Raw genomic sequence first — 25,054 nt, 5'->3', positions numbered from 1 at the left:
CTGAGATCTGCCATGTGTCCGTATATCAATATACCAGAACATATGGGGTATTGTTGCATTCAATAGAAAATGTGTAGCAATATGTGGGTTGCAATTTCTCCTTTAACCCCTTTTGAAGATAAAAAATTGGGGGCTAAAGTCACATTATATTAGGGAAAAAGTTTTTTAAAATTTTCATGTCTCAATGGTAAAAAAAATCTGTGAAACACCTGTAGGGTCAAAGTGCTCACTATACCCCTGGATACATTCCTTGAGGGGTCTAGTTTCCAAAATGGTGTTATTTTGAGGGGGTTTCCACTGTTATGGCACTTCAGGGGTTCTGCAAATGCGACATGGTGCCTGAAACAGATTCCAGCAAAATCTGCCCTCCAAAATCCCAATAGCGCTCCTTCTGTTCTGGACCCTACAGTGTGCCCATACATCATTTAACATTCACACATGGAATAGTTTCATGCTTGGGGGAAATTGCTTAATAGAATTTAGAATGCGTTTTCTCCTTTAACACGTTGTGAATGTGTAAGATCTAGGGCTAAATGAAAATATTAGTGAAAAAAAATTGAAATTGTAAATTTGACCTCTATTTTGGTTTAATTGCCATGAAATGCTGAAAGGGTTAAGAAACTTCCTAAATGCAGTTATGAATTCTTACAGGAGTGAAGTTTTTAGAATGGGGTGATTTATGGGGGGTTCTATTAGAGAGGCCTTTTAAGACCCCTTCAGAACTGAACTGGTCCCTTGAAAAATGTGTGTTGGAAATATTCTTAAAAATTTGGAAAATTACTGCTTGACTTGTAAGCCTTATAACATCTTTAAAAAATGAAAGGGTGATTAAAGTTTGATGCCAATATAAAGCAGAGATATGGTAAATTAAATGTATGAAGTAATTTGGGTAGTATGACATTCTACATGAAAGGCATGCAATTTCAAAGTTTGAAAATTGCATTTTTTTCAAAATTTTAACCAAATTTACTATTTTTTCATAATTAAAGACAAAACATATTGGCCAAAATGTACCACTGACACGAAGTACAATGTGTCACGAGAAAACAATCTCAGAATCACCATGATAAGTTAATGCATCTCAAAGTTATTACCATCTAAAGTGACACATGTCAGATTTGAAAAATGAGGCCCGGTCATCTAGGTACTTTTAGGCTCCGTCTTGAAGAGGTTAAGATTAGAGATGAGCGAACACTAAAATGTTCGAGGTTCGAAATTCGATTCGAACAGCCGCTCACTGTTCGAGTGTTCGAATGGGTTTCGAACCCCATTATAGTCTATGGGGAACATAAACTCGTTAAGGGGGAAACCCAAATTCGTGTCTGGAGGGTCACCAAGTCCACTATGACACCCCAGGAAATGATACCAACACCCTGGAATGACACTGGGACAGCAGGGGAAGCATGTCTGGGGGCATAAAAGTCACTTTATTTCATGGAAATCCCTGTCAGTTTGCGATTTTCGCAAGCTAACTTTTCCCCATAGAAATGCATTGGCCAGTGCTGATTGGCCAGAGTACGGAACTCGACCAATCAGCGCTGGCTCTGCTGGAGGAGGCGGAGTCTAAGATAGCTCCACACCAGTCTCCATTCAGGTCCGACCTTAGACTCCGCCTCCTCCGGCAGAGCCAGCGCTGATTGGCCGAAGGCTGGCCAATGCATTCCTATGCGAATGCAGACTTAGCAGTGCTGAGTCAGTTTTGCTCAACTACACATCTGATGCACACTCGGCACTGCTACATCAGATGTAGCAATCTGATGTAGCAGAGCCGAGGGTGCACTAGAACCCCTGTGCAAACTCAGTTCACGCTAATAGAATGCATTGGCCAGCGCTGATTGGCCAATGCATTCTATTAGCCCGATGAAGTAGAGCTGAATGTGTGTGCTAAGCACACACATTCAGCACTGCTTCATCAAGCCAATACAATGCATTAGCCAGTGCTGATTGGCCAGAGTACGGAATTCGGCCAATCAGCGCTGGCCAATGCATTCTATTAGCCCGATGAAGTAGAGCTGAATGTGTGTGCTAAGCACACACATTCAGCACTGCTTCATCAAGCCAATACAATGCATTAGCCAGTGCTGATTGGCCAGAGTACGGAATTCGGCCAATCAGCGCTGGCTCTGCTGGAGGAGGCGGAGTCTAAGGTCGGACCTGAATGGAGACTGGTGTGGAGCGATCTTAGACTCCGCCTCCTCCAGCAGAGCCAGCGCTGATTGGCCGAATTCCGTACTCTGGCCAATCAGCACTGGCTAATGCATTGTATTGGCGTGATGAAGCAGTGCTGAATGTGTGTGCTTAGCACACACATTCAGCTCTACTTCATCGGGCTAATAGAATGCATTGGCCAGCGCTGATTGGCCGAATTCCGTACTCTGGCCAATCAGTGCTGGCCAATGCATTCTATTAGCTTGATGAAGCAGAGTGTGCACAAGGGTTCAAGCGCACCCTCGGCTCTGATGTAGCAGAGCCGAGGCTGCACAAGGGTTCAAGCGCACCCTCGGCTCTGATGTAGGAGAGCCGAGGGTGCACTTGAACCCTTGTGCAGCCTCGGCTCTGCTACATCAGAGCCGAGGGTGCGCTTGAACCCTTGTGCACACTCTGCTTCATCAAGCTAATAGAATGCATTGGCCAGCGCTGATTGGCCAATGTATTCTATTAGCCTGATGAAGTAGAGCTGAATGTGTGTGCTAAGCACACACATTCAGCTCTACTTCATCGGGCTAATAGAATGCATTGGCCAGCGCTGATTGGCCAGAGTACGGAACTCGACCAATCAGCGCTGGCTCTGCTGGAGGAGGCGGAGTCTAAGATCGCTCCACACCAGTCTCCATTCAGGTCCGACCTTAGACTCCGCCTCCTCCAGCAGAGCCAGCGCTGATTGGCCGAATTCCGTACTCTGGCCAATCAGCACTGGCTAATGCATTGTATTGGCGTGATGAAGCAGTGCTGAATGTGTGTGCTTAGCACACACATTCAGCTCTACTTCATCGGGCTAATAGAATGCATTGGCCAATCAGCGCTGGCCAATGCATTCTATTAGCGTGAACTGAGTTTGCACAGGGGTTCTAGTGCACCCTCGGCTCTGCTACATCAGATTGCTACATCTGATGTAGCAGTGCCGAGTGTGCATCAGATGTGTAGTTGAGCAAAACTGACTCAGCACTGCTAAGTCTCTGCATTCGCATAGGAATGCATTGGCCAGCCTTCGGCCAATCAGCGCTGGCTCTGCCGGAGGAGGCGGAGTCTAAGGTCGGACCTGAATGGAGACTGGTGTGGAGCGATCTTAGACTCCGCCTCCTCCAGCAGAGCCAGCGCTGATTGGTCGAGTTCCGTACTCTGGCCAATCAGCGCTGGCCAATGCATTCTATTAGCCCGATGAAGTAGAGCTGAATGTGTGTGCTTAGCACACACATTCAGCTCTACTTCATCAGGCTAATAGAATACATTGGCCAATCAGCGCTGGCCAATGCATTCTATTAGCTTGATGAAGCAGAGTGTGCACAAGGGTTCAAGCGCACCCTCGGCTCTGATGTAGCAGAGCTGAGGGTGCACAAGGGTTCAAGTGCACCCTCGGCTCTCCTACATCAGAGCCGAGGGTGCGCTTGAACCCTTGTGCAGCCTCGGCTCTGCTACATCAGAGCCGAGGGTGCGCTTGAACCCTTGTGCACACTCTGCTTCATCAAGCTAATAGAATGCATTGGCCAGCACTGATTGGCCAGAGTACGGAATTCGGCCAATCAGCGCTGGCCAATGCATCCCTATGGGAAAAAGTTTATCTCACAAAAATCACAATTACACACCCGATAGAGCCCCAAAAAGTTATTTTTAATAACATTCCCCCCTAAATAAAGGTTATCCCTAGCTATCCCTGCCTGTACAGCTATCCCTGTCTCATAGTCACAAAGTTCACATTCTCATATGACCCGGATTTGAAATCCACTATTCGTCTAATATGGAGGTCACCTGATTTCGGCAGCCAATGACTTTTTCCAATTTTTTTCAATGCCCCCGGTGTCGTAGTTCCTGTCCCACCTCCCCTGCGCTGTTATTGGTGCAAAAAAGGCGCCAGGGAAGGTGGGAGGGGAATCGAATTTTGGCGCACTTTACCACGTGGTGTTCGATTCGATTCGAACATGGCGAACACCCTGATATCCGATCGAACATGTGTTCGATAGAACACTGTTCGCTCATCTCTAGTTAAGATCAAACACAGCTGTGTGGTCCATGTAAAGAAAAGATTATAGTACTGTTTCTGTAAAGACCTAGCTTTAATATGTGCACTTTGTGGTTGATACATGGAAAAAAGCCAACCAAAAGCCAACATACGGCGGGTTGACATCTGCGCCCCCGTCTCCGCTTTCAGGTTTCCGTCTTCTGCCGACAGGAGACGGAAACCTGGCAGACAGTGTGTCCACCCGTGACAGTCTTTTGGTCTCTGCGGCAAAACCGTTTTTTTTTTAACCGGACACAAAGTACTGCATGTCCGACTTTGAGTCCGGTTGAAAAAAAACGGCTTCTCTGCGGAGACCAGAAGACTCTCACGGGTGGACACTTTATAAACCTATTCAAATGAATGGGTTTGAAAAGTGACTGCCGGTTTCCGTCTCCTGTCCAGATGTGAACCCGCCTTTAACAATGTATGTAACACTTTAAAACATTAGATGCCCGAGCAAGCTTATGGAAAACCTCCTGAGTAAAGGTATGTTATCATTTCTTTTGTGTAGATGGTGAGGAACACTTGCTGAAGGCTCCCTTGCCTCTTTTTGCTAGATTCCTGGTCAGCAATGGACTGCGAACAAAACATGGTACATTGGACGTAGTAGTGGAGATGGTAGACAAAACTCTTCCAACGTTGTCCAACAATTATGGACTTAGACAAGTGAAAGGATCTATAGCGTTGATCACCCCAGAAATTCTTCAAGCAACTGACCCAGACACATCAGTGGAAAATATTACATTTGTGCTGGTCAACCTCCCTCAGTATGGGCAAATATATCTAAGAGACACTCCATTGAAAAGGAGCAACTTCACACAGAAAGATATTGATAATTTGGATGTTGCATATAGGCATGGCGGACAAGATGCTCAGATTGACAAGTTCACATTTCTTGTTATGGATAAAACAAATAAAGGATTTATCAAGGATGGAAAGGTCCAGATGGATCCAGTGCCATTTATTATACAGGTAACTATGTTCTGGGAATAATATCACTCCTTAAGGAGAGATCACCTTCACAGGCGTGTGGAGACTTACAAAAGCCTTTTTTGCTCCACTGGGGGATTATAGGAAAAATATGCAAATCTGTTTTCTAAGATGTAAATAGGAAAACAGTGCCTCTGTTTGCTGCCCTACAGGTAACTATAACAAATTGATGGGTTTGATCTGGCCATGACCAGTTTGAGAATCAGGGTCAGTGTTAATTGGATGGTTCCATGTGCAGTATATGCTATTAGTGTTTACAGTATAGTATCCAAAATATATTCATTCATATAGATTCATTGTCCACCTAACATTGCCATAAGGTGCCCAAATAACACTGCCCAATCAATATATTAGGGAATACATGGCAAGGCCATATTAGACCTTTTTCTATCAAAGTAAATTAATTTTATGTACAATGTAATGCATATAAATTCCTTGTATTGCTGCCCTGATGATGTTCTACACTACAAACATAGACATAATGAGATGACCTCCATTCACAGAGCGTCTATTGTACAGAACATCAAAACTTCTCTACAGCAAATAGAAGGTGAGTTTTAATAGTGCAACACAGCCCCAGCACAGAGTACGGAGCTGTCTGCTTCCGATCTGGTGTTGGATCCCCATGATCTCAAAGATAGTCCTTTTAATGACAAAGCCTTTTTTTCAGTTTATCATAGTTGCAAAGCTAGAAGCCATGATTATTATTATTTTTCCATCAATGTAGCTGTTTGAGGACTTGTTTTTCGCAGATAAGAGTGTTTCATTGCACCATTTTGAGGTGCGTCTGGCTCACTGACTAATTTTTTAAAAATCTTTCTGATGGAATATAAAAATAATCAAATCTGCTTTTGTTTATTTACAATATAAATTAATATTTTAATTAAGACTCTATTCACACTAATATCATAGCTTTAATATATATTGGAAACCAAAATGCGGTGTCATATCCATAATCATTTCATTCCAAATGGACTTATAATGGGGTCTCTCTGGGATCCACAAACTTCATAGTTTTCCTTACAAGAATAGTAAAGTTTCTCTATGTGCACTAGTTCTTAAAGGGGTTTACTTTCAGACTTGAGTTATCACTGTGATCAACTGATTAATGCAAGTCCTGCTATGGAAACCCCCAACAAACAGCAGATTCACCAGGGAAATCCTTGGCTCTCCACTGGAGCTCATAGAGGGACCATAAGGTCTACAGTTGTCTTGCTGTGAAGCTAGCCATACAGATTTCATTAATGATGACTGAGCTGATTTAGGGGGATCTAAAATCTAAGCTAAAAGTGTGTATTTGACAGCATGATGGTCTACATGAAAGACTGTCAGTGTTAGGTCGGTAGACTCTTCTTCAGATGTATGATGGGCTGGTTTAAGTGTGTATTTTGGAGGTTGGAAAGGTAGCAGTTGACTAACTAAGGGTTTGGCAGACAGCTGTTGGACCATGCTCAGGTAATATTATCAATGTATGTGATCATACTACTTCTCTCATAGGTGGACTTTCCTGATGATACAAGTCCCAGAATTGACCATCTACACTGTGCAACAAAAGTTCAGCTTTTTGATGATGGTCGTTATGGCATCTATATAACATCTAGGGAAATAAAGGCTACCGATCCAGGAACAAAGGAGGAAAAAATTGTCTTCAAAATATTGAAAGCTCCTCAGAGGGGATACCTGGAAAATGTTGTATCAGGTAAGGCCAACACATATAATATAACATAGATGATATAGTCACAGCATAGTATAATAAACATGAAATCCTCTGTTAAGCAATGAACATTTGGTACCAAATTAATGTTTTTCATGTGCCAGAAAATCCGTCTCTAATATTGTCTTCCCAGGAAAATTTATTGCAGATCAATTCACACAGAGGGATTTGAGCAGCAAGTCCTTATTGTATGTAGTAAATCCATCAGTTGATGTTTATGAAGATTCAGTAGAGTTCGAAATTACAGACCCATCTGGAAACAGAGCTGCACCTCAAATGTGAGTCACAAAGTGTGATTTATATGATAGCGATGAGTTCTGCCCCATTCCAGGATATCATCAGCTTTCAGCCATCATTTTGTTCACATCTTTTCCACACAAACACCAGAATACAGGTGATGTTGGATACTCCTCCAGATTCTATATGTCACTAGAAAATTGCACCACACGTTAGTGTACACTGCAGGCATAGCTGGCGGGAGAAGGGGACACCGCCCCAGGCCCACACTGGGGTCGCCGCAAACCCCAGAAATAAAAAACTGACAATGTCAATTATATGGGTGTCTGCAAGACTGCAATTGAAATACTTGGTAGAGAAGGAGGAAGCCTCTGGCTTCCTGCTCTAACATTCCTAACTTGTAGGCTGCAAACCACAGCAGCCTATAAGGCGATGTCACCACAACATGTCAATACGGCAACACAAAAATGATGTCAGTGCGTCTGGCTGCAGAAGTGTCATGGTGGTTTGTAGGCTGCATGCCTGGGGACGGCAGTGGTTTGAGTGCCCTGCATCAGGGAATCAAGGGTAGGAGAATATAACTTTTTACTATTTTTATTTCTACATTTCGATGGCATTATTAATATTCGCTGAGGGAATTAGGCAGTAGTAAAAGGGTTGGCCACTTTCAGACCAATATTGAGAGGTCAATGTTATTGTTTTTAGAACAGAAAGTTTGCGAAATGCTTTCTGTAGCTTTTGGTAGCTTATGTAAATTGAAGACTTTTCCTAAGTATATTGCTTTAGAAATTCTGATTTGTTCTCCTGCTATGTGACCTTATTCCTCCCATTGTTTACACAGCGTTGCTAAAACCACAGACCTGGGAGTTAGGAAAAGTCACTTACCCAGTGCCGGCAAGACATTTGTTCAGCTAATTCCAGTTTGCTGATAAAGCTGTCTGTTATCTTTCTATGTAAACACACAGATAACATGGAGTTCCTTCTCTACAAGCATATGCATATTATCTAATCTGCAGAAGTGTTTTAAGACTTCTCCGGCTGTTTAGCAAGAGGGAGGGGGAGGAGAAACACAGGAAATGAGATGAAAAGACATTAACCAGACTACTGAAACACTGATATGGGAAAACCCCTTTAAGGACCTTCATCATTTTGTAGCAAATTCAGTGCACTAACCTCATACACATTAAGTACTCACAGAATATGGAATAAACCAAATTAACATGAATAGCAAAGTATAAAAGCAAACACTTTTCCACACTTTCTGTGTTTTATGGTACAAACTCAGTACCCCTTGGTGGTTCAGGGCAGGAAGATGTTAATGTTAGTTTTCTTGTAAACTAAATGGACAAAAATTGATAATACGCAACCATAAAATCAAGAACCATGTGCTATCTGTGGAGCACACCCACAGCTATGTCCATGAATCACATGAACATGTGAGTAAAGCCTACATTTCTCATTGTTTGCTAGGTTTCTTGGACATCACTTCTTACTTTTTGACATTTTAAGGACTTCTTTTAAGGGAGAGATTTGCTACAATTTTTGCCAGATTTCCTTTTCTGGGCTGTCTCTGAACACATTTGGCACAACTCCATTGCACATGTAAAATGCAAGTCTTAATAAATTCTCTCCTTTGTGTCAAGATAGTCTCTCATTAGGAGCATGGCTATAGTGGTCACACTATAACAGCAAGGTAATACCAATTTCAGTTGTAGCTGGGCCCATGATCCACCAGCGAGTCTGCTGCATGGATAGAATTGCTAGCTGGGAAACAGTGATATAAAATGTACAGTGTTCGAGTAGATAGAACCTTTGCCATATAAGCAGCCTCTTGAACCTAAGGGTCGATTCACACAGAGGAAAATGGAGAGAAATTTGGTGTGGAATTTCAGCACTGAAAAAAATGCCCTCCGTTGACTTCAATGGGTTCCTTTTTCCACTAGCAGAAAAAAGTACCCATTGAAGTCAATGGGAGGCTTTTTTCAGCGCTGAAATTCCACAACAAATTCCTGACCATTTTCCTCCGTGTGAATGGACCCTAAAAGCAAAAAAGTTACTTGACCACTTATATGAGCAGATCAGCCTCTGCAAGCCTTCTTCTTCCTTATAATCCTGACCATCTTGGCTCCACCTTCAGATCTGCTCCTGGAGCTAGCAGTCTGCAATATTAGGAAGCACAAAATGACAACTCTGATTTGCAATTTTTGCAAAACCAAAGCAAAAAATGTTTTAACCAGGGCCGCAATCCTTTAGCTATGAATATGTCTTATTCATAGTAAAAAAAAAAAAAAAAGTTATCTAGATGTAAATATGAAATGTGCATGCTTAGATAAAACACTTAATACACATATGTGCCATATACTGTAGAAGTCTATGGATATTGTATGTCCAGACACCTTTTACCTTTCGTACTGACGCATACTGTCAGTTGTATGAAATACTGTAGTGTGAGTTGACATTACACATTAGCATGAATACATACTATACAGTTCTTTTATAATATAAGTGGGAGATGCTCTATTTATATCAGGTTGTACAGGATGATTTGACTTCTTTCTGACTACTGCATATTCATTGGAAAGTAATATGAATGGCGTAGATCAATGAGATTTAAGTATCATGTGATGTGCTTAATCCGATAAGCCCATCACTAAAAATAGATCTGTAAATTGCTTAATATTTTCTACATGCTGTGATCTCCATATCCAGCTGTGGAACCTAGCAATGTTATATTTCACCAGTAGATGTCCCTCTTGTCCTATGCTTTAGGGGTGACATTAAAGGAAAAAAGAAACTGCTCACAGTAAAGGGATTAGCAAAATGACTTACAAATTGTGACCTTTATATATTCCGAACACCAACTAAAATCTGAATGAAGCTTTAAAAAAAAAAAAAAAAAGAAAGAAAGAAATACTGCGCTTTCCAATTCTATGCAAAGGGTATGTTTATTCATTGGGCTTGGAAAAATATGTATTGCCAATATTTGGGCTGGATAATGCAAAAGAATAACCGTTTTCACATCATACTTATTAAGGGTTTCTTCCAAGTATGTGATATATCACATTAAGCTAATAAAATCCTCTATTTTTCTATTTTTGGAGCGCTGACGAGCATTTTTTACTACATAGATAGACAGACTGAATGAAATTCTGTGCGATACTCTGTAAAGTGTAAATTTCCATGTGTTTGTTGTCGTACTGCGCACTACACCCACCGTTCAGACTTTGTGAGAGTACATGTGACCTGCAATCATTATTTTACTGGGTTCTTTCAATTTTTTACAGCTTGGAAATAAAATGGTCCTGCATTGAGTTGCTCCAGGCCATATATGTGGTGTGTGAGACAGAAGCACTGGTGTCTTTGAAGATAACACGCAGGGGTTACTCTGTAGACTCTGCTTTTATTTCACTACAGGTAACAGACAAGTTTGTTCATTTATCTGCTGATATGAAATGCATACTCAAGCTATATGTTCTTATTTCATCTTCCCGTATAACTACATAAAGGCTTGCTCATGGTAAAAGTTTTAGACACCCCTTATACTCTGACTAAGTAATGACTTCAAGATATGGGACCACCGCTGCTTAGATTCCAGAGTGGCTGGTTACTGTAAAAGCAGCACAATTAGGATATTGTGGAATTGTTGAGCAAGTGTTGGGGATCTGTGTTAGGTTTGCCTAGAAACAACTGTGTGACACGAGTCCAGGCTGAAAATGTTCATCTTGGCTGAAGGAGCATTGGACTGCTATTTCAGAGGTGGCTCCTGTAGGCCAATATGGCAAATCAGCTCCACCATGATGTACTTCCATGCAGATTTCCATATTCATACAAAGTTCATTGTCTCTGAATTAATTCATCAGTTTATGCCCACAAATGTATGCTTCTGCATGGCACTATTATTGGTTTGGACCTGACCGACTCCCAACAAAGGGGTTGACAGGGGAGTTAAATTTAATTTACTTTCTCTGAGAAGTTGATTAACTGGACCTACAGGTTTGCGGCTGGTTCCTAGCCCAAGTTTTCGCAGTTAGTTACCAGTATTATGGGGGCTAGCAGACTCCGCTTCCTCCACAGTTTTCACATGTAGTTATCTGTGCCATGTGGGCTGATTTTAATTTAGTCTGCAAGTGCCCACAGCATAGGTAACTACATGTGAAGAAGGGGAGAGGTGGAGCACGCCTGAGGATGGGTGCTGGTTATGATCACATGGCTCCCAGGTCTTGGTTGAATAAATCCATAGAGGTAGTAAGTAGAGATGAGCGAACAGTGTTCTATCGAACTCATGTTCGATCGGATATTAGGCTGTTCGGCATGTTCGAATCGAATCGAACACCGCGTGGTAAAGTGCGCCATTACTCGATTCCCCTCCCACCTTCCCTGGCGCCTTTTTTGCTCCAATAACAGCGCTGGGTAGGTGGGACAGGAACTACGACACCGGTGACGTTGAAAAAAGTAGGCAAAACCCATTGGCTGCCGAAAACATGTGACCTCTAATTTAAAAGAACAGCGACGCCCAGCTTCGCGTCATTCTGAGCTTGCAATTCACCGAGGACGGAGGTTTCCGTCCAGCTAGCTAGGGCTTAGATTCTGGGTAGGCAGGGACAGGCTAGGATAGGAAGGAGAAGACAACCAACAGCTCTTGTAAGAGCTAAATTGCAGGGAGAAGCTTGTCAGTGTAACGTGGCACTGACGGGCTCAATCGCCGCAACCCAGCTTTCCCAGGATCCTGAATGGAATACACTGTCAGTGTATTCCCGTATACCCGATATATACCCCGATACCCGTTCCAACGGTGTGCCCCCCCACCTTCACCCCAGAAATACCCTGCAAGTCCCCTAGCAATAGAATTGGGGCTATATACACCCACAATTTTTACTACTGGTATACAGTGCCATTGTCTGACTGGGAATTCAAAGAATATATTGGGAATACAAATACCCTCATTTCTTGCTACTGCCATATAGTGCCAGTTTCTGACTGGTAATTCAAAGAATATATTGGGGTTACGTGCACCCACAATTTTTACTACTGGTATACAGTGCCATTGTCTGACTGGGAATTCAAAGAATATATTGGGAATACAAATACCCTCATTTCTTGCTACTGCCATATAGTGCCAGTGTCTGACTGGGAATTCAAAGAATATATTGGGGTTACGTGCACCCACAATTTTTACTACTGGTATACAGTGCCATTGTCTGACTGGGAATTCAAAGAATATATTGGGGTTATAAATACCCTCATTTCTTGCTACTGCCATATAGTGCCAGTTTCTGACTGGGAATTCAAAGAATATATTGGGGTTACGTGCACCCACAATTTTTACTACTGGTATACAGTGCCATTGTCTGACTGGGAATTCAAAGAATATATTGGGGTTATAAATACCCTCATTTCTTGCTACTGCCATATAGTGCCAGTTTCTGACTGGGAATTCAAAGAATATATTGGGGTTACGTGCACCCACAATTTTTACTACTGGTATACAGTGCCATTGTCTGACTGGGAATTCAAAGAATATATTGGGAATACAAATACCCTCATTTCTTGCTACTGCCATATAGTGCCAGTGTCTGACTGGGAATTCAAAGAATATATTGGGGTTACGTGCACCCACAATTTTTACTACTGGTATACAGTGCCATTGTCTGACTGGGAATTCAAAGAGTATATTGGGAATACAAATACCCTCATTTCTTGCTACTGCCATATAGTGCCAGTTTCTGACTGGGAATTCAAAGAATATATTGGGGTTACGTGCACCCACAATTTTTACTACTGGTATACAGTGCCATTGTCTGACTGGGAATTCAAAGAGTATATTGGGAATACAAATACCCTCATTTCTTGCTACTGCCATATAGTGCCAGTTTCTGACTGGGAATTCAAAGAATATATTGGGGTTACGTGCACCCACAATTTTTACTACTGGTATACAGTGCCATTGTCTGACTGGGAATTCAAAGAATATATTGGGGTTATAAATACCCTCATTTCTTGCTACTGCCATATAGTGCCAGTTTCTGACTGGTAATTCAAAGAATATATTGGGGTTACGTGCACCCACAATTTTTACTACTGGTATACAGTGCCATTGTCTGACTGGGAATTCAAAGAGTATATTGGGAATACAAATACCCTCATTTCTTGCTACTGCCATATAGTGCCAGTGTCTGACTGGGAATTCAAAGAATATATTGGGGTTACGTGCACCCACAATTTTTACTACTGGTATACAGTGCCATTGTCTGACTGGGAATTCAAAGAGTATATTGGGAATACAAATACCCTCATTTCTTGCTACTGCCATATAGTGCCAGTTTCTGACTGGGAATTCAAAGAATATATTGGGGTTACGTGCACCCACAATTTTTACTACTGGTATACAGTGCCATTGTCTGACTGGGAATTCAAAGAATATATTGGGGTTATAAATACCCTCATTTCTTGCTACTGCCATATAGTGCCAGTTTCTGACTGGTAATTCAAAGAATATATTGGGGTTACGTGCACCCACAATTTTTACTACTGGTATACAGTGCCATTGTCTGACTGGGAATTCAAAGAATATATTGGGAATACAAATACCCTCATTTCTTGCTACTGCCATATAGTGCCAGTGTCTGACTGGGAATTCAAAGAATATATTGGGGTTACGTGCACCCACAATTTTTACTACTGGTATACAGTGCCATTGTCTGACTGGGAATTCAAAGAGTATATTGGGAATACAAATACCCTCATTTCTTGCTACTGCCATATAGTGCCAGTTTCTGACTGGGAATTCAAAGAATATATTGGGGTTACGTGCACCCACAATTTTTACTACTGGTATACAGTGCCATTGTCTGACTGGGAATTCAAAGAATATATTGGGGTTATAAATACCCTCATTTCTTGCTACTGCCATATAGTGCCAGTTTCTGACTGGTAATTCAAAGAATATATTGGGGTTACGTGCACCCACAATTTTTACTACTGGTATACAGTGCCATTGTCTGACTGGGAATTCAAAGAGTATATTGGGAATACAAATACCCTCATTTCTTGCTACTGCCATATAGTGCCAGTGTCTGACTGGGAATTCAAAGAATATATTGGGGTTACGTGCACCCACAATTTTTACTACTGGTATACAGTGCCATTGTCTGACTGGGAATTCAAAGAGTATATTGGGAATACAAATACCCTCATTTCTTGCTACTGCCATATAGTGCCAGTTTCTGACTGGGAATTCAAAGAATATATTGGGGTTACGTGCACCCACAATTTTTACTACTGGTATACAGTGCCATTGTCTGACTGGGAATTCAAAGAGTATATTGGGAATACAAATACCCTCATTTCTTGCTACTGCCATATAGTGCCAGTTTCTGACTGGGAATTCAAAGAATATATTGGGGTTACGTGCACCCACAATTTTTACTACTGGTATACAGTGCCATTGTCCGACTGGGAATTCAAAGAATATATTGGGGTTATAAATACCCTCATTTCTTGCTACTGCCATATAGTGCCAGTTTCTGACTGGTAATTCAAAGAATATATTGGGGTTACGTGCACCCACAATTTTTACTACTGGTATACAGTGCCATTGTCTGACTGGGAATTCAAAGAATATATTGGGAATACAAATACCCTCATTTCTTGCTACTGCCATATAGTGCCAGTGTCTGACTGGGAATTCAAAGAATATATTGGGGTTACGTGCACCCACAATTTTTACTACTGGTATACAGTGCCATTGTCTGACTGGGAATTCAAAGAGTATATTGGGAATACAAATACCCTCATTTCTTGCTACTGCCATATAGTGCCAGTTTCTGACTGGGAATTCAAAGAATATATTGGGGTTACGTGCACCCACAATTTTTACTACTGGTATACAGTGCCATTGTCTGACTGGGAATTCAAAGAATATATTGGGGTTATAAATACCCTCATTTCTTGCTACTGCCATATAGTGCCAGTTTCTGACTGGGAATTCAAAGAATATATTGGGGTTACGTGCACCCACAATTTTTACTACTGGTATACAGTGCCATTGTCTGACTGGGAATTCAAAGAATATATTGGGGTTATAAATACCCTCATTTCTTGCTACTGCCATATAGTGCCAGTTTCTGACTGGGAATTCAAAGAATATATTGGGGTTACGTGCACCCACAATTTTTACTACTGGTATACAGTGCCATTGTCTGACTGGGAATTCAAAGAATATATTGGGGTTATAAATACCCTCATTTCTTGCTACTGCCATATAGTGCCAGTTTCTGACTGGGAATTCAAAGAATATATTGGGGTTACGTGCACCCACAATTTTTACTACTGGTATACAGTGCCAATTTCTAACTAGGAATTCAAAATGCGCAAGGCTCCCGGAAAGGGACGTGGACGAGGCCGTGGGCGAGGTCGGGGGAATGGTTCTGGGGAGCAAGGTAGCAGTGAAGCCACAGGGCGTCCCGTGCCTACTCCTGTGGGGCAGCAAGCATTGCGCCACTCCACAGTGCCAGGGTTGCTTGCCACATTAACTAAACTGCAGGGTACAAACCTTAGTAGGCCCGAGAACCAGGAACAGGTCTTGCAATGGCTGTCAGAGAACGCTTACAGCACATTGTCCAGCAGCCAGTCAGACTCTGCCTCCTCTCCTCCTATTACCCAACAGTCTTGTCTTCCTTCCTCCCAAAATTCCGAAGCTTTACAGAACAATAACCCAAACTGTCCCTGCTCCCCAGAGCTGTTCTCCGCTCCTTTCATTGTCCCTCAACCTGCCTCTCCACGTCACGATTCCACGAACCTAACAGAGGAGCATCTGTATCCAGATGCTCAAACACTAGAGTCTCCTCCATCTCCGTTCGATTTGGTGGTGGATGACCAGCAACCCACCCTCATCGACGATGATGTGACGCAGTTGCCGTCAGGGCATCCAGTTGACCGGCGCATTGTGCGGGAGGAGGAGATGAGACAGGAGTTGGAAGAGGAAGTGGTGGATGATGAGGACACTGACCCGACCTGGACAGGGGGGATGTCAAGCGGGGAAAGTAGTGTGGATGTTGAGGCAGGTGCAGCACCAAAAAGGGTAGCTAGAGGCAGAGGCAGAGGTCAGCAGCTTAGGCGAAGCCAGGCCACACCCGGAATCTCCCAAGATGTTCCAGTTCGTACCCAGCCCCGAAAAACTCCCACCTCGAGGGCACGTTTCTCGAAGGTGTGGAGTTTTTTCAAGGAATGCGCCGAGGACAGATATAGTGTTGTCTGCACAATTTGCCTCTCGAAATTGATTAGGGGCTCTGAGAAGAGCAACCTGTCCACCACTTCAATGCGCCGTCATTTGGAATCCAAGCACTGGAATCAGTGGCAGGCAGCAACGGCAGGACAAAGGCCGACTGCCGTTCACGCCACTGCCACTGCCTCTGCCTCTGCCTCTGCCACTGCCACTGCTGACTGTGCTGGCGATGCACTCCAGAGGACGAGCCAGGACACCACTTCATCTGCCTCCGCCACTTTGTTGACTTCTACCTCATCCTCCCCTGGTCCTGTCTTATCTCCTTCTCCTGCACCATCAAAGGCACCATCAGGCGTTTCTTTACAACAACCCACCATCTCTCAGACATTGGAGCGGCGGCAGAAATACACTGCTAACCACCCACACGCGCAAGCCTTGAACGCCAACATCGCTAAACTGCTGGCCCAGGAGATGTTGGCGTTCCGGCTTGTTGAAACTCCCGCCTTCCTGGACCTGATGGCAACTGCGGCACCTCGCTATGCCGTCCCTAGCCGTCACTACTTCTCCCGGTGTGCCGTCCCCGCCTTGCACCAGCACGTGTCACTCAACATCAGGCGGGCCCTTAGTTCCGCGCTTTGCACAAAGGTCCACTTGACCACCGACGCGTGGACAAGTGCATGCGGACAGGGACGCTACATTTCACTGACGGCACACTGGGTGAATGTAGTTGAGGCTGGGACTGCTTCCCAAACTGGCCCGGTGTACCTCGTCTCCCCGCCTAACATTCCTGGCAGGGACACGAGAAGAACACCCCCCTCCTCCTCCTCCTCTACCGCCTCCTCCTCCGCCACCGCCTCCTCCTCCGCCACCGCCTCCTCCTCCGCTGTTAGATTGACCCCAGCTACGAGTTGGAAACGTTGCAGCACTGGCGTTGGTAGACGTCAGCAGGCTGTGCTGAAGCTGATCAGCTTGGGGGACAGACAGCACACTGCCTCCGAGGTGAGGGATGCCCTCCTCGATGAGACGGCAATATGGTTTGAGCCGCTGCACCTGGGCCCAGGCATGGTCGTTTGTGATAACGGCCGGAACCTGGTAGCAGCTCTGGAGCTTGCCGGACTCCAACATGTTCCATGCCTGGCCCACGTCTTCAACCTAGTGGTGCAACGTTTCCTAAAGAGCTACCCCAATGTTCCAGAGCTACTGGTGAAAGTGCGGCGCATGTGCGCCCACTTTCGCAAGTCGACAGTAGCCGCTGCTAGCTTAAAATCTCTCCAGCAACGCCTGCATGTGCCACAACACCGGCTTTTGTGCGACGTCCCCACACGCTGGAACTCAACGTTTCAGATGTTGAATAGAGTGGTTGAGCAGCAGAGACCTTTGATGGAATACCAGCTACAAAACCCTAGGGTGCCACAAAGTCAGCTGCCTCAGTTTCACATCCATGAGTGGCCATGGATGAGAGACCTTTGTGACATCCTACGGGTCTTTGAGGAGTCCACAAGGAGGGTGAGCTCTGAGGATGCGATGGTGAGCCTTACAATCCCGCTCTTGTGTGTTCTGAGAGAATCCCTGATTGACATCAGGGATAACTCAGATCACACAGAGGAGTTAGGGATAGCATCCGATCCGTCACAGCTGGAGAGTAGGTCCACACATCTGTCCGCTTCACTGCGTTTAATGGAGGAGGAGGAGGAGGAGGAGGAGGAAGAAGAGTTGTCCGATGATGTGATGGTGATACAGGAGGCTTCCGGGCAACTTCGAATCGTCCCATTGTTGCAGCGCGGATGGGTAGACATGGAGGATGAGGAGGAAATGGAGATTGAACTTTCCGGTGGGGCCAGAGGAGTCATGCCAACTAACACTGTGGCAGACATGGCTGAGTTCATGTTGGGGTGCTTTACAACCGACAAGCGTATTGTCAAAATCATGGAGGACAACCAGTACTGGATCTTTGCTATCCTTGACCCCCGGTATAAAAACAACATCTCGTCTTTTATTCCGGTAGAGGGGAGGGCCAATCGCATCAATGCTTGCCACAGGCAATTGGTGCAGAATATGATGGAGATGTTTCCAGCATGTGACGTTGGCGGCAGGGAGGGCAGTTCCTCCAGTAGGCAACCAAGTTCTCACCGGTCCACACAAACGAGGGGCACACTGTCTAAGGTCTGGGACACCTTGATGGCACCCCCTCGCCAAAGTGCCGCCACGGAGGGTCCTAGTGTCACCAGGCGTGAGAAGTATAGGCGCATGTTGCGGGAATACCTTTCCGACCACAGCCCTGTCCTCTCCGACCCCTCTGCGCCCTACACGTATTGGGTGTCGAAGTTGGACCTGTGGCTTGAACTTGCCCTATATGCCTTGGAGGTGCTGTCCTGTCCTGCCGCCAGCGTCCTATCTGAGAGGGTGTTCAGTGCAGCCGGTGGCATCATCACTGACAAGCGCACCCGTCTGTCAGCTGAGAGTGCCGACCGGCTCACTTTGATAAAAATGAACCACCACTGGGTAGAGCCGTCATTTTTGTGCCCACCTGTGTAAAGCACCCCAACATGAAACTCCATGTCTGTACTCAACCTCTCCAATTCCTCCGCATCCTCATACTCATCCACCATAAGCGTTGCACAATTCTGCTAATACTAGGCTCCCTCCACCCTGATTTCCCCCAACTCTGCTGGTTAGAGGCTCCCTCCACCATGAATTTGCCCAAACTGGGCTGTTTAGAGGCTCCCTCCACCATGAATTGGTCCAAACTGGGCTGGTTAGAGGCTCCCTCCACCATGAATTTCCCAAAACTTGGCTGTTTAGAGGCTCCCTCCACCATTAATTGGTCCAAACTGGGCTGGTTAGAGGCTCCCTCCACCATGAATTTGCCCAAACTGGGGTGGTTAGAGGCTCCCTCCACCATTAATTGGTCCAAACTGGGCTGGTTAGAGGCTCCCTCCACAATTAATTGGTCCAAACTGGGCTAATTAGAGGCTCCCTCCACCATGAATTGGTCCAAACTGGGTTTTTTAGAGGCTCCCTCCACCATGAATTTCCCAAAACTTGGCTGTTTAGAGGCTCCCTCCACCATGAATTGGTCCAAACTGGGCTGGTTAGAGGCTCCCTCCACCATGAATTTCCCAAAACTTGGCTGTTTAGAGGCTCCCTCCACCATTAATTGGTCCAAACTGGGCTGGTTAGAGGCTCCCTCCACCATGAATTTGCCCAAACTGGGCTGTTTAGAGGCTCCCTCCACCATGAATTGGTCCAAACTGGGCTGGTTAGAGGCTCCCTCCACCATGAATTTCCCAAAACTTGGCTGTTTAGAGGCTCCCTCCACCATTAATTGGTCCAAACTGGGCTGGTTAGAGGCTCCCTCCACCATGAATTGGTCCAAACTGGGGTGGTTAGAGGCTCCCTCCACCATTAATTGGTCCAAACTGGGCTGGTTAGAGGCTCCCTCCACAATTAATTGGTCCAAACTGGGCTAATTAGAGGCTCCCTCCACCATGAATTGGTCCAAACTGGGTTTTTTAGAGGCTCCCTCCACCATGAATTTGCCCAAACTGGGCTGTTTAGAGGCTCCCTCCACCATGAATTGGTCCAAACTGGGCTGTTTAGAGGCTCCCTCCACCATGAATTTGCCCAAACTGGGCTGTTTAGAGGCTCCCTCCACCATGAATTGGTCCAAACTGGGCTGGTTAGAGGCTCCCTCCACCATGAATTTCCCAAAACTTGGCTGTTTAGAGGCTCCCTCCACCATTAATTGGTCCAAACTGGGCTGGTTAGAGGCTCCCTCCACCATGAATTGGTCCAAACTGGGGTGGTTAGAGGCTCCCTCCACCATTAATTGGTCCAAACTGGGCTGGTTAGAGGCTCCCTCCACCATTAATTGGTCCAAACTGGGCTGGTTAGAGGCTCCCTCCACCATGAATTGGTCCAAACTGGGCTGGTTAGAGGCTCCCTCCACCATGAATTTCCCAAAACTTGGCTGTTTAGAGGCTCCCTCCACCATTAATTGGTCCAAACTGGGCTGGTTAGAGGCTCCCTCCACCATGAATTGGTCCAAACTGGGCTGGTTAGAGGCTCCCTCCACCATTAATTGGTCCAAACTGGGCTGGTTAGAGGCTCCCTCCACCATTAATTGGTCCAAACTGGGCTGGTTAGAGGCTCCCTCCACCATTAATTGGTCCAAACTGGGCTGGTTAGAGGCTCCCTCCACCATGAATTTCCCAAAACTTGGCTGTTTAGAGGCTCCCTCCACCATTAATTGGTCCAAACTGGGCTGGTTAGAGGCTCCCTCCACCATGAATTTGCCCAAACTGGGCTGTTTAGAGGCTCCCTCCACCATGAATTTGCCCAAACTGGGCTGTTTAGAGGCTCCCTCCACCATGAATTGGTCCAAACTGGGCTGGTTAGAGGCTCCCTCCACCATGAATTTCCCAAAACTTGGCTGTTTAGAGGCTCCCTCCACCATTAATTGGTCCAAACTGGGCTGGTTAGAGGCTCCCTCCACCATGAATTTGCCCAAACTGGGGTGGTTAGAGGCTCCCTCCACCATTAATTGGTCCAAACTGGGCTGGTTAGAGGCTCCCTCCACAATTAATTGGTCCAAACTGGGCTAATTAGAGGCTCCCTCCACCATGAATTGGTCCAAACTGGGTTTTTTAGAGGCTCCCTCCACCATGAATTTCCCAAAACTTGGCTGTTTAGAGGCTCCCTCCACCATGAATTGGTCCAAACTGGGCTGGTTAGAGGCTCCCTCCACCATGAATTTCCCAAAACTTGGCTGTTTAGAGGCTCCCTCCACCATTAATTGGTCCAAACTGGGCTGGTTAGAGGCTCCCTCCACCATGAATTTGCCCAAACTGGGCTGTTTAGAGGCTCCCTCCACCATGAATTGGTCCAAACTGGGCTGGTTAGAGGCTCCCTCCACCATGAATTTCCCAAAACTTGGCTGTTTAGAGGCTCCCTCCACCATTAATTGGTCCAAACTGGGCTGGTTAGAGGCTCCCTCCACCATGAATTGGTCCAAACTGGGGTGGTTAGAGGCTCCCTCCACCATTAATTGGTCCAAACTGGGCTGGTTAGAGGCTCCCTCCACAATTAATTGGTCCAAACTGGGCTAATTAGAGGCTCCCTCCACCATGAATTGGTCCAAACTGGGTTTTTTAGAGGCTCCCTCCACCATGAATTTGCCCAAACTGGGCTGTTTAGAGGCTCCCTCCACCATGAATTGGTCCAAACTGGGCTGGTTAGAGGCTCCCTCCACCATGAATTTCCCAAAACTTGGCTGTTTAGAGGCTCCCTCCACCATTAATTGGTCCAAACTGGGCTGGTTAGAGGCTCCCTCCACCATTAATTGGTCCAAACTGGGCTGGTTAGAGGCTCCCTCCACCATGAATTTGCCCAAACTGGGCTGGTTAGAGGCTCCCTCCACCATGAATTTCCCAAAACTTGGCTGTTTAGAGGCTCCCTCCACCATTAATTGGTCCAAACTGGGCTGGTTAGAGGCTCCCTCCACCATGAATTTGCCCAAACTGGGGTGGTTAGAGGCTCCCTCCACCATTAATTGGTCCAAACTGGGCTGGTTAGAGGCTCCCTCCACAATTAATTGGTCCAAACTGGGCTAATTAGAGGCTCCCTCCACCATGAATTGGTCCAAACTGGGTTTTTTAGAGGCTCCCTCCACCATGAATTTGCCCAAACTGGGCTGTTTAGAGGCTCCCTCCACCATGAATTGGTCCAAACTGGGCTGGTTAGAGGCTCCCTCCACCATGAATTTCCCAAAACTTGGCTGTTTAGAGGCTCCCTCCACCATTAATTGGTCCAAACTGGGCTGGTTAGAGGCTCCCTCCACCATTAATTGGTCCAAACTGGGCTGGTTAGAGGCTCCCTCCACCATGAATTTGCCCAAACTGGGCTGGTTAGAGGCTCCCTCCACCATGAATTTCCCAAAACTTGGCTGTTTAGAGGCTCCCTCCACCATTAATTGGTCCAAACTGGGCTGGTTAGAGGCTCCCTCCACCATGAATTTGCCCAAACTGGGGTGGTTAGAGGCTCCCTCCACCATTAATTGGTCCAAACTGGGCTGGTTAGAGGCTCCCTCCACAATTAATTGGTCCAAACTGGGCTAATTAGAGGCTCCCTCCACCATGAATTGGTCCAAACTGGGTTTTTTAGAGGCTCCCTCCACCATGAATTTGCCCAAACTGGGCTGTTTAGAGGCTCCCTCCACCATGAATTGGTCCAAACTGGGCTGGTTAGAGGCTCCCTCCACCATGAATTTCCCAAAACTTGGCTGTTTAGAGGCTCCCTCCACCATTAATTGGTCCAAACTGGGCTGGTTAGAGGCTCCCTCCACCATTAATTGGTCCAAACTGGGCTGGTTAGAGGCTCCCTCCACCATTAATTGGTCCAAACTGGGCTGGTTAGAGGCTCCCTCCACCATTAATTGGTCCAAACTGGGCTGTTTAGAGGCTCCCTCCACCATTAATTGGTCCAAACTGGGCTGGTTAGAGGCTCCCTCCACCATGAATTTGCCCAAACTGGGCTGTTTAGAGGCTCCCTCCACCATGAATTGGTCCAAACTGGGCTGGTTAGAGGCTCCCTCCACCATGAATTTCCCAAAACTTGGCTGTTTAGAGGCTCCCTCCACCATTAATTGGTCCAAACTGGGCTGGTTAGAGGCTCCCTCCACCATGAATTTGCCCAAACTGGGCTGGTTAGAGGCTCCCTCCACCATGAATTGGTCCAAACTGGGTTTTTTAGAGGCTCCCTCCACCATGAATTTGCCCAAACTGGGCTGGTTAGAGGCTCCCTCCACCATGAATTGGTCCAAACTGGGGTTTTTAGAGGCTCCCTCCACCATGAATTTGCCCAAACTCTGCTGGTTAGAGGCTCAATCCACCCTGATTTTCAAAACAAATGTTGGTGCCAACCTCAACTTACTACAAGGGCCAAATTCACTGCTGGTGACAAGCTCTCCTCACTGCAAGTGCCAAATACACATGTTTCAAGGTGTTTTCCTACTGTCAGAGAGGTGGTATTGAGTGTGTAAAGTGTGTAGTTGTTAGGCTGTGATGTTGGGGTAATAGAGGGTCTTTGGTGTGTTAGATGCCCCCAGACATGCTTCCCCTGCTGTCCCAGTGTCATTCCAGAGGTGTTGGCATCATTTCCTGGGGTGTCATAGTGGACTTGGTGACCCTCCAGACACGGATTTGGGTTTCCCCCTTAACGAGTATCTGTTCCCCATAGACTATAATGGGGTTCGAAACCCGTTCGAACACACGAACATTGAGCGGCTGTTCGAATCGAATTTCGAACCTCGAACATTTTAGTGTTCGCTCATCTCTAGTAGTAAGTTAAATTAAACTCTCTGGACAACCCCTTTAAAAACAAAATATTCTACCAGTTGTAATATATGTATATATATATATATATATATATATATATATATATATATATATATATATATTGAACTGTTATAATTGTTTATGTAAAAGTAATCATTTAGTGCTTTTATTCAAAGGTGAAAGGAATAAGTGCTGTGGATGGAAAAGATTTTTCTACAAGTCCTTCCAGACTTATCCAGTTTGATCCAGGTAATATAATTTTAATATGTGCATAGGAAAGTTCCATAGACATACATACTATCTGCATTAATATTATATACACATCACGTTCTGTAGAGTTTACTCTTCTTCTATAGGAGCATTGTATCACTGGTCAATGACACAATGTAACATAGTGCCCATCCCTTTCTTTCTAAAAGAATGTCTTCAGCAGCTGTATACTTTACAATACTATGTTATAGCTGCTGAGAAACAGCATAATGCACAACTTATATTCTCCAAACTTTCTTTATTGAAAAGATGATGGTGTTCTGTATCAATCATTGCCGATTTTTTTTCTCTCCCTGATTGTTAAAACGTAGTTTCTACAGCAGCTATGGTGTCTAGTGTAAGGAAGGACAAACCCCATACTATAAATAATTTAGGATATTACCAGTCATATAAGAGTTTCATGATCTGTATAAATGAACTTGGCATGCCACCTTGTGCTTTTATATGGTCACATTGCTCCACATGTCTCTATGATGCCTTTATTCAGGTCATCAGATGCATGGATGGGCTGAAACTACAATGTGACCACATCACTCCCACCTGATTGAGGCCTAAAACTGTCATTATCCATTGCCCAAATTGTGATGATTTGTCTGATGTACATGTTTGCCACTATGATGACTTAATCTTACAATGATACAAAAAAAATGGCTTCCTTATTGTGTTCCTATTTGATAGGCTTAGGTGGTTAAGGTGGGAAAGGTGACCTTCAAATATTGAGCAAAGCATGGCACAAACTATTCTACAATGTGCCGATCCTCCTTAGAAAAAACATAACTTGAATTATTTTTATTTTTGTTCATAAATGTAAATCACAGTCTTGAAACATTTTGGAAACTGTTTTAGAAACATAATAATATACTTAACTTATGTCTGCAAATGTATGTGTAAACCCTTATTTATCTACCCAGCAGGGGAGTAATGTGCTATAACAAAGCATTATCTCACTTACATTATACTTAATGAATTAGTGGGGAAACATAGTGATTTGCTGAGAGAATTTGGCATGTTTTTGCATTTCTCAAACCTTACAAGTAGAGAGCCTTTGCTTCTGCCTGCCAACTAGACTT

General features: G+C 44.9%; 1 protein-coding gene across 1 annotated transcript in view; it reads left to right on the top strand.

Moving 5' to 3' along the window:
• Window positions 1-25,054, top strand: part of FREM1 (FRAS1 related extracellular matrix 1) — a 176,080-nt gene that overhangs the window by 102,079 nt on the left and 48,947 nt on the right. The window contains exons 25-29 of the mRNA XM_075279348.1: window positions 4,774-5,188; window positions 6,704-6,905; window positions 7,054-7,198; window positions 10,442-10,571; window positions 23,891-23,963. Coding sequence (XP_075135449.1) covers window positions 4,774-5,188; window positions 6,704-6,905; window positions 7,054-7,198; window positions 10,442-10,571; window positions 23,891-23,963 — 965 coding nt within the window. The remainder of the gene's footprint in view (window positions 1-4,773; window positions 5,189-6,703; window positions 6,906-7,053; window positions 7,199-10,441; window positions 10,572-23,890; window positions 23,964-25,054) is intronic.

Source organism: Leptodactylus fuscus, chromosome 1 (assembly GCF_031893055.1).
Source record: "Leptodactylus fuscus isolate aLepFus1 chromosome 1, aLepFus1.hap2, whole genome shotgun sequence".
Lineage (NCBI taxonomy): Eukaryota > Metazoa > Chordata > Amphibia > Anura > Leptodactylidae > Leptodactylus > Leptodactylus fuscus.
Note: the sequence above shows the minus strand (reverse complement) of the source record. Positions and strands in the feature narration are given on the sequence as shown.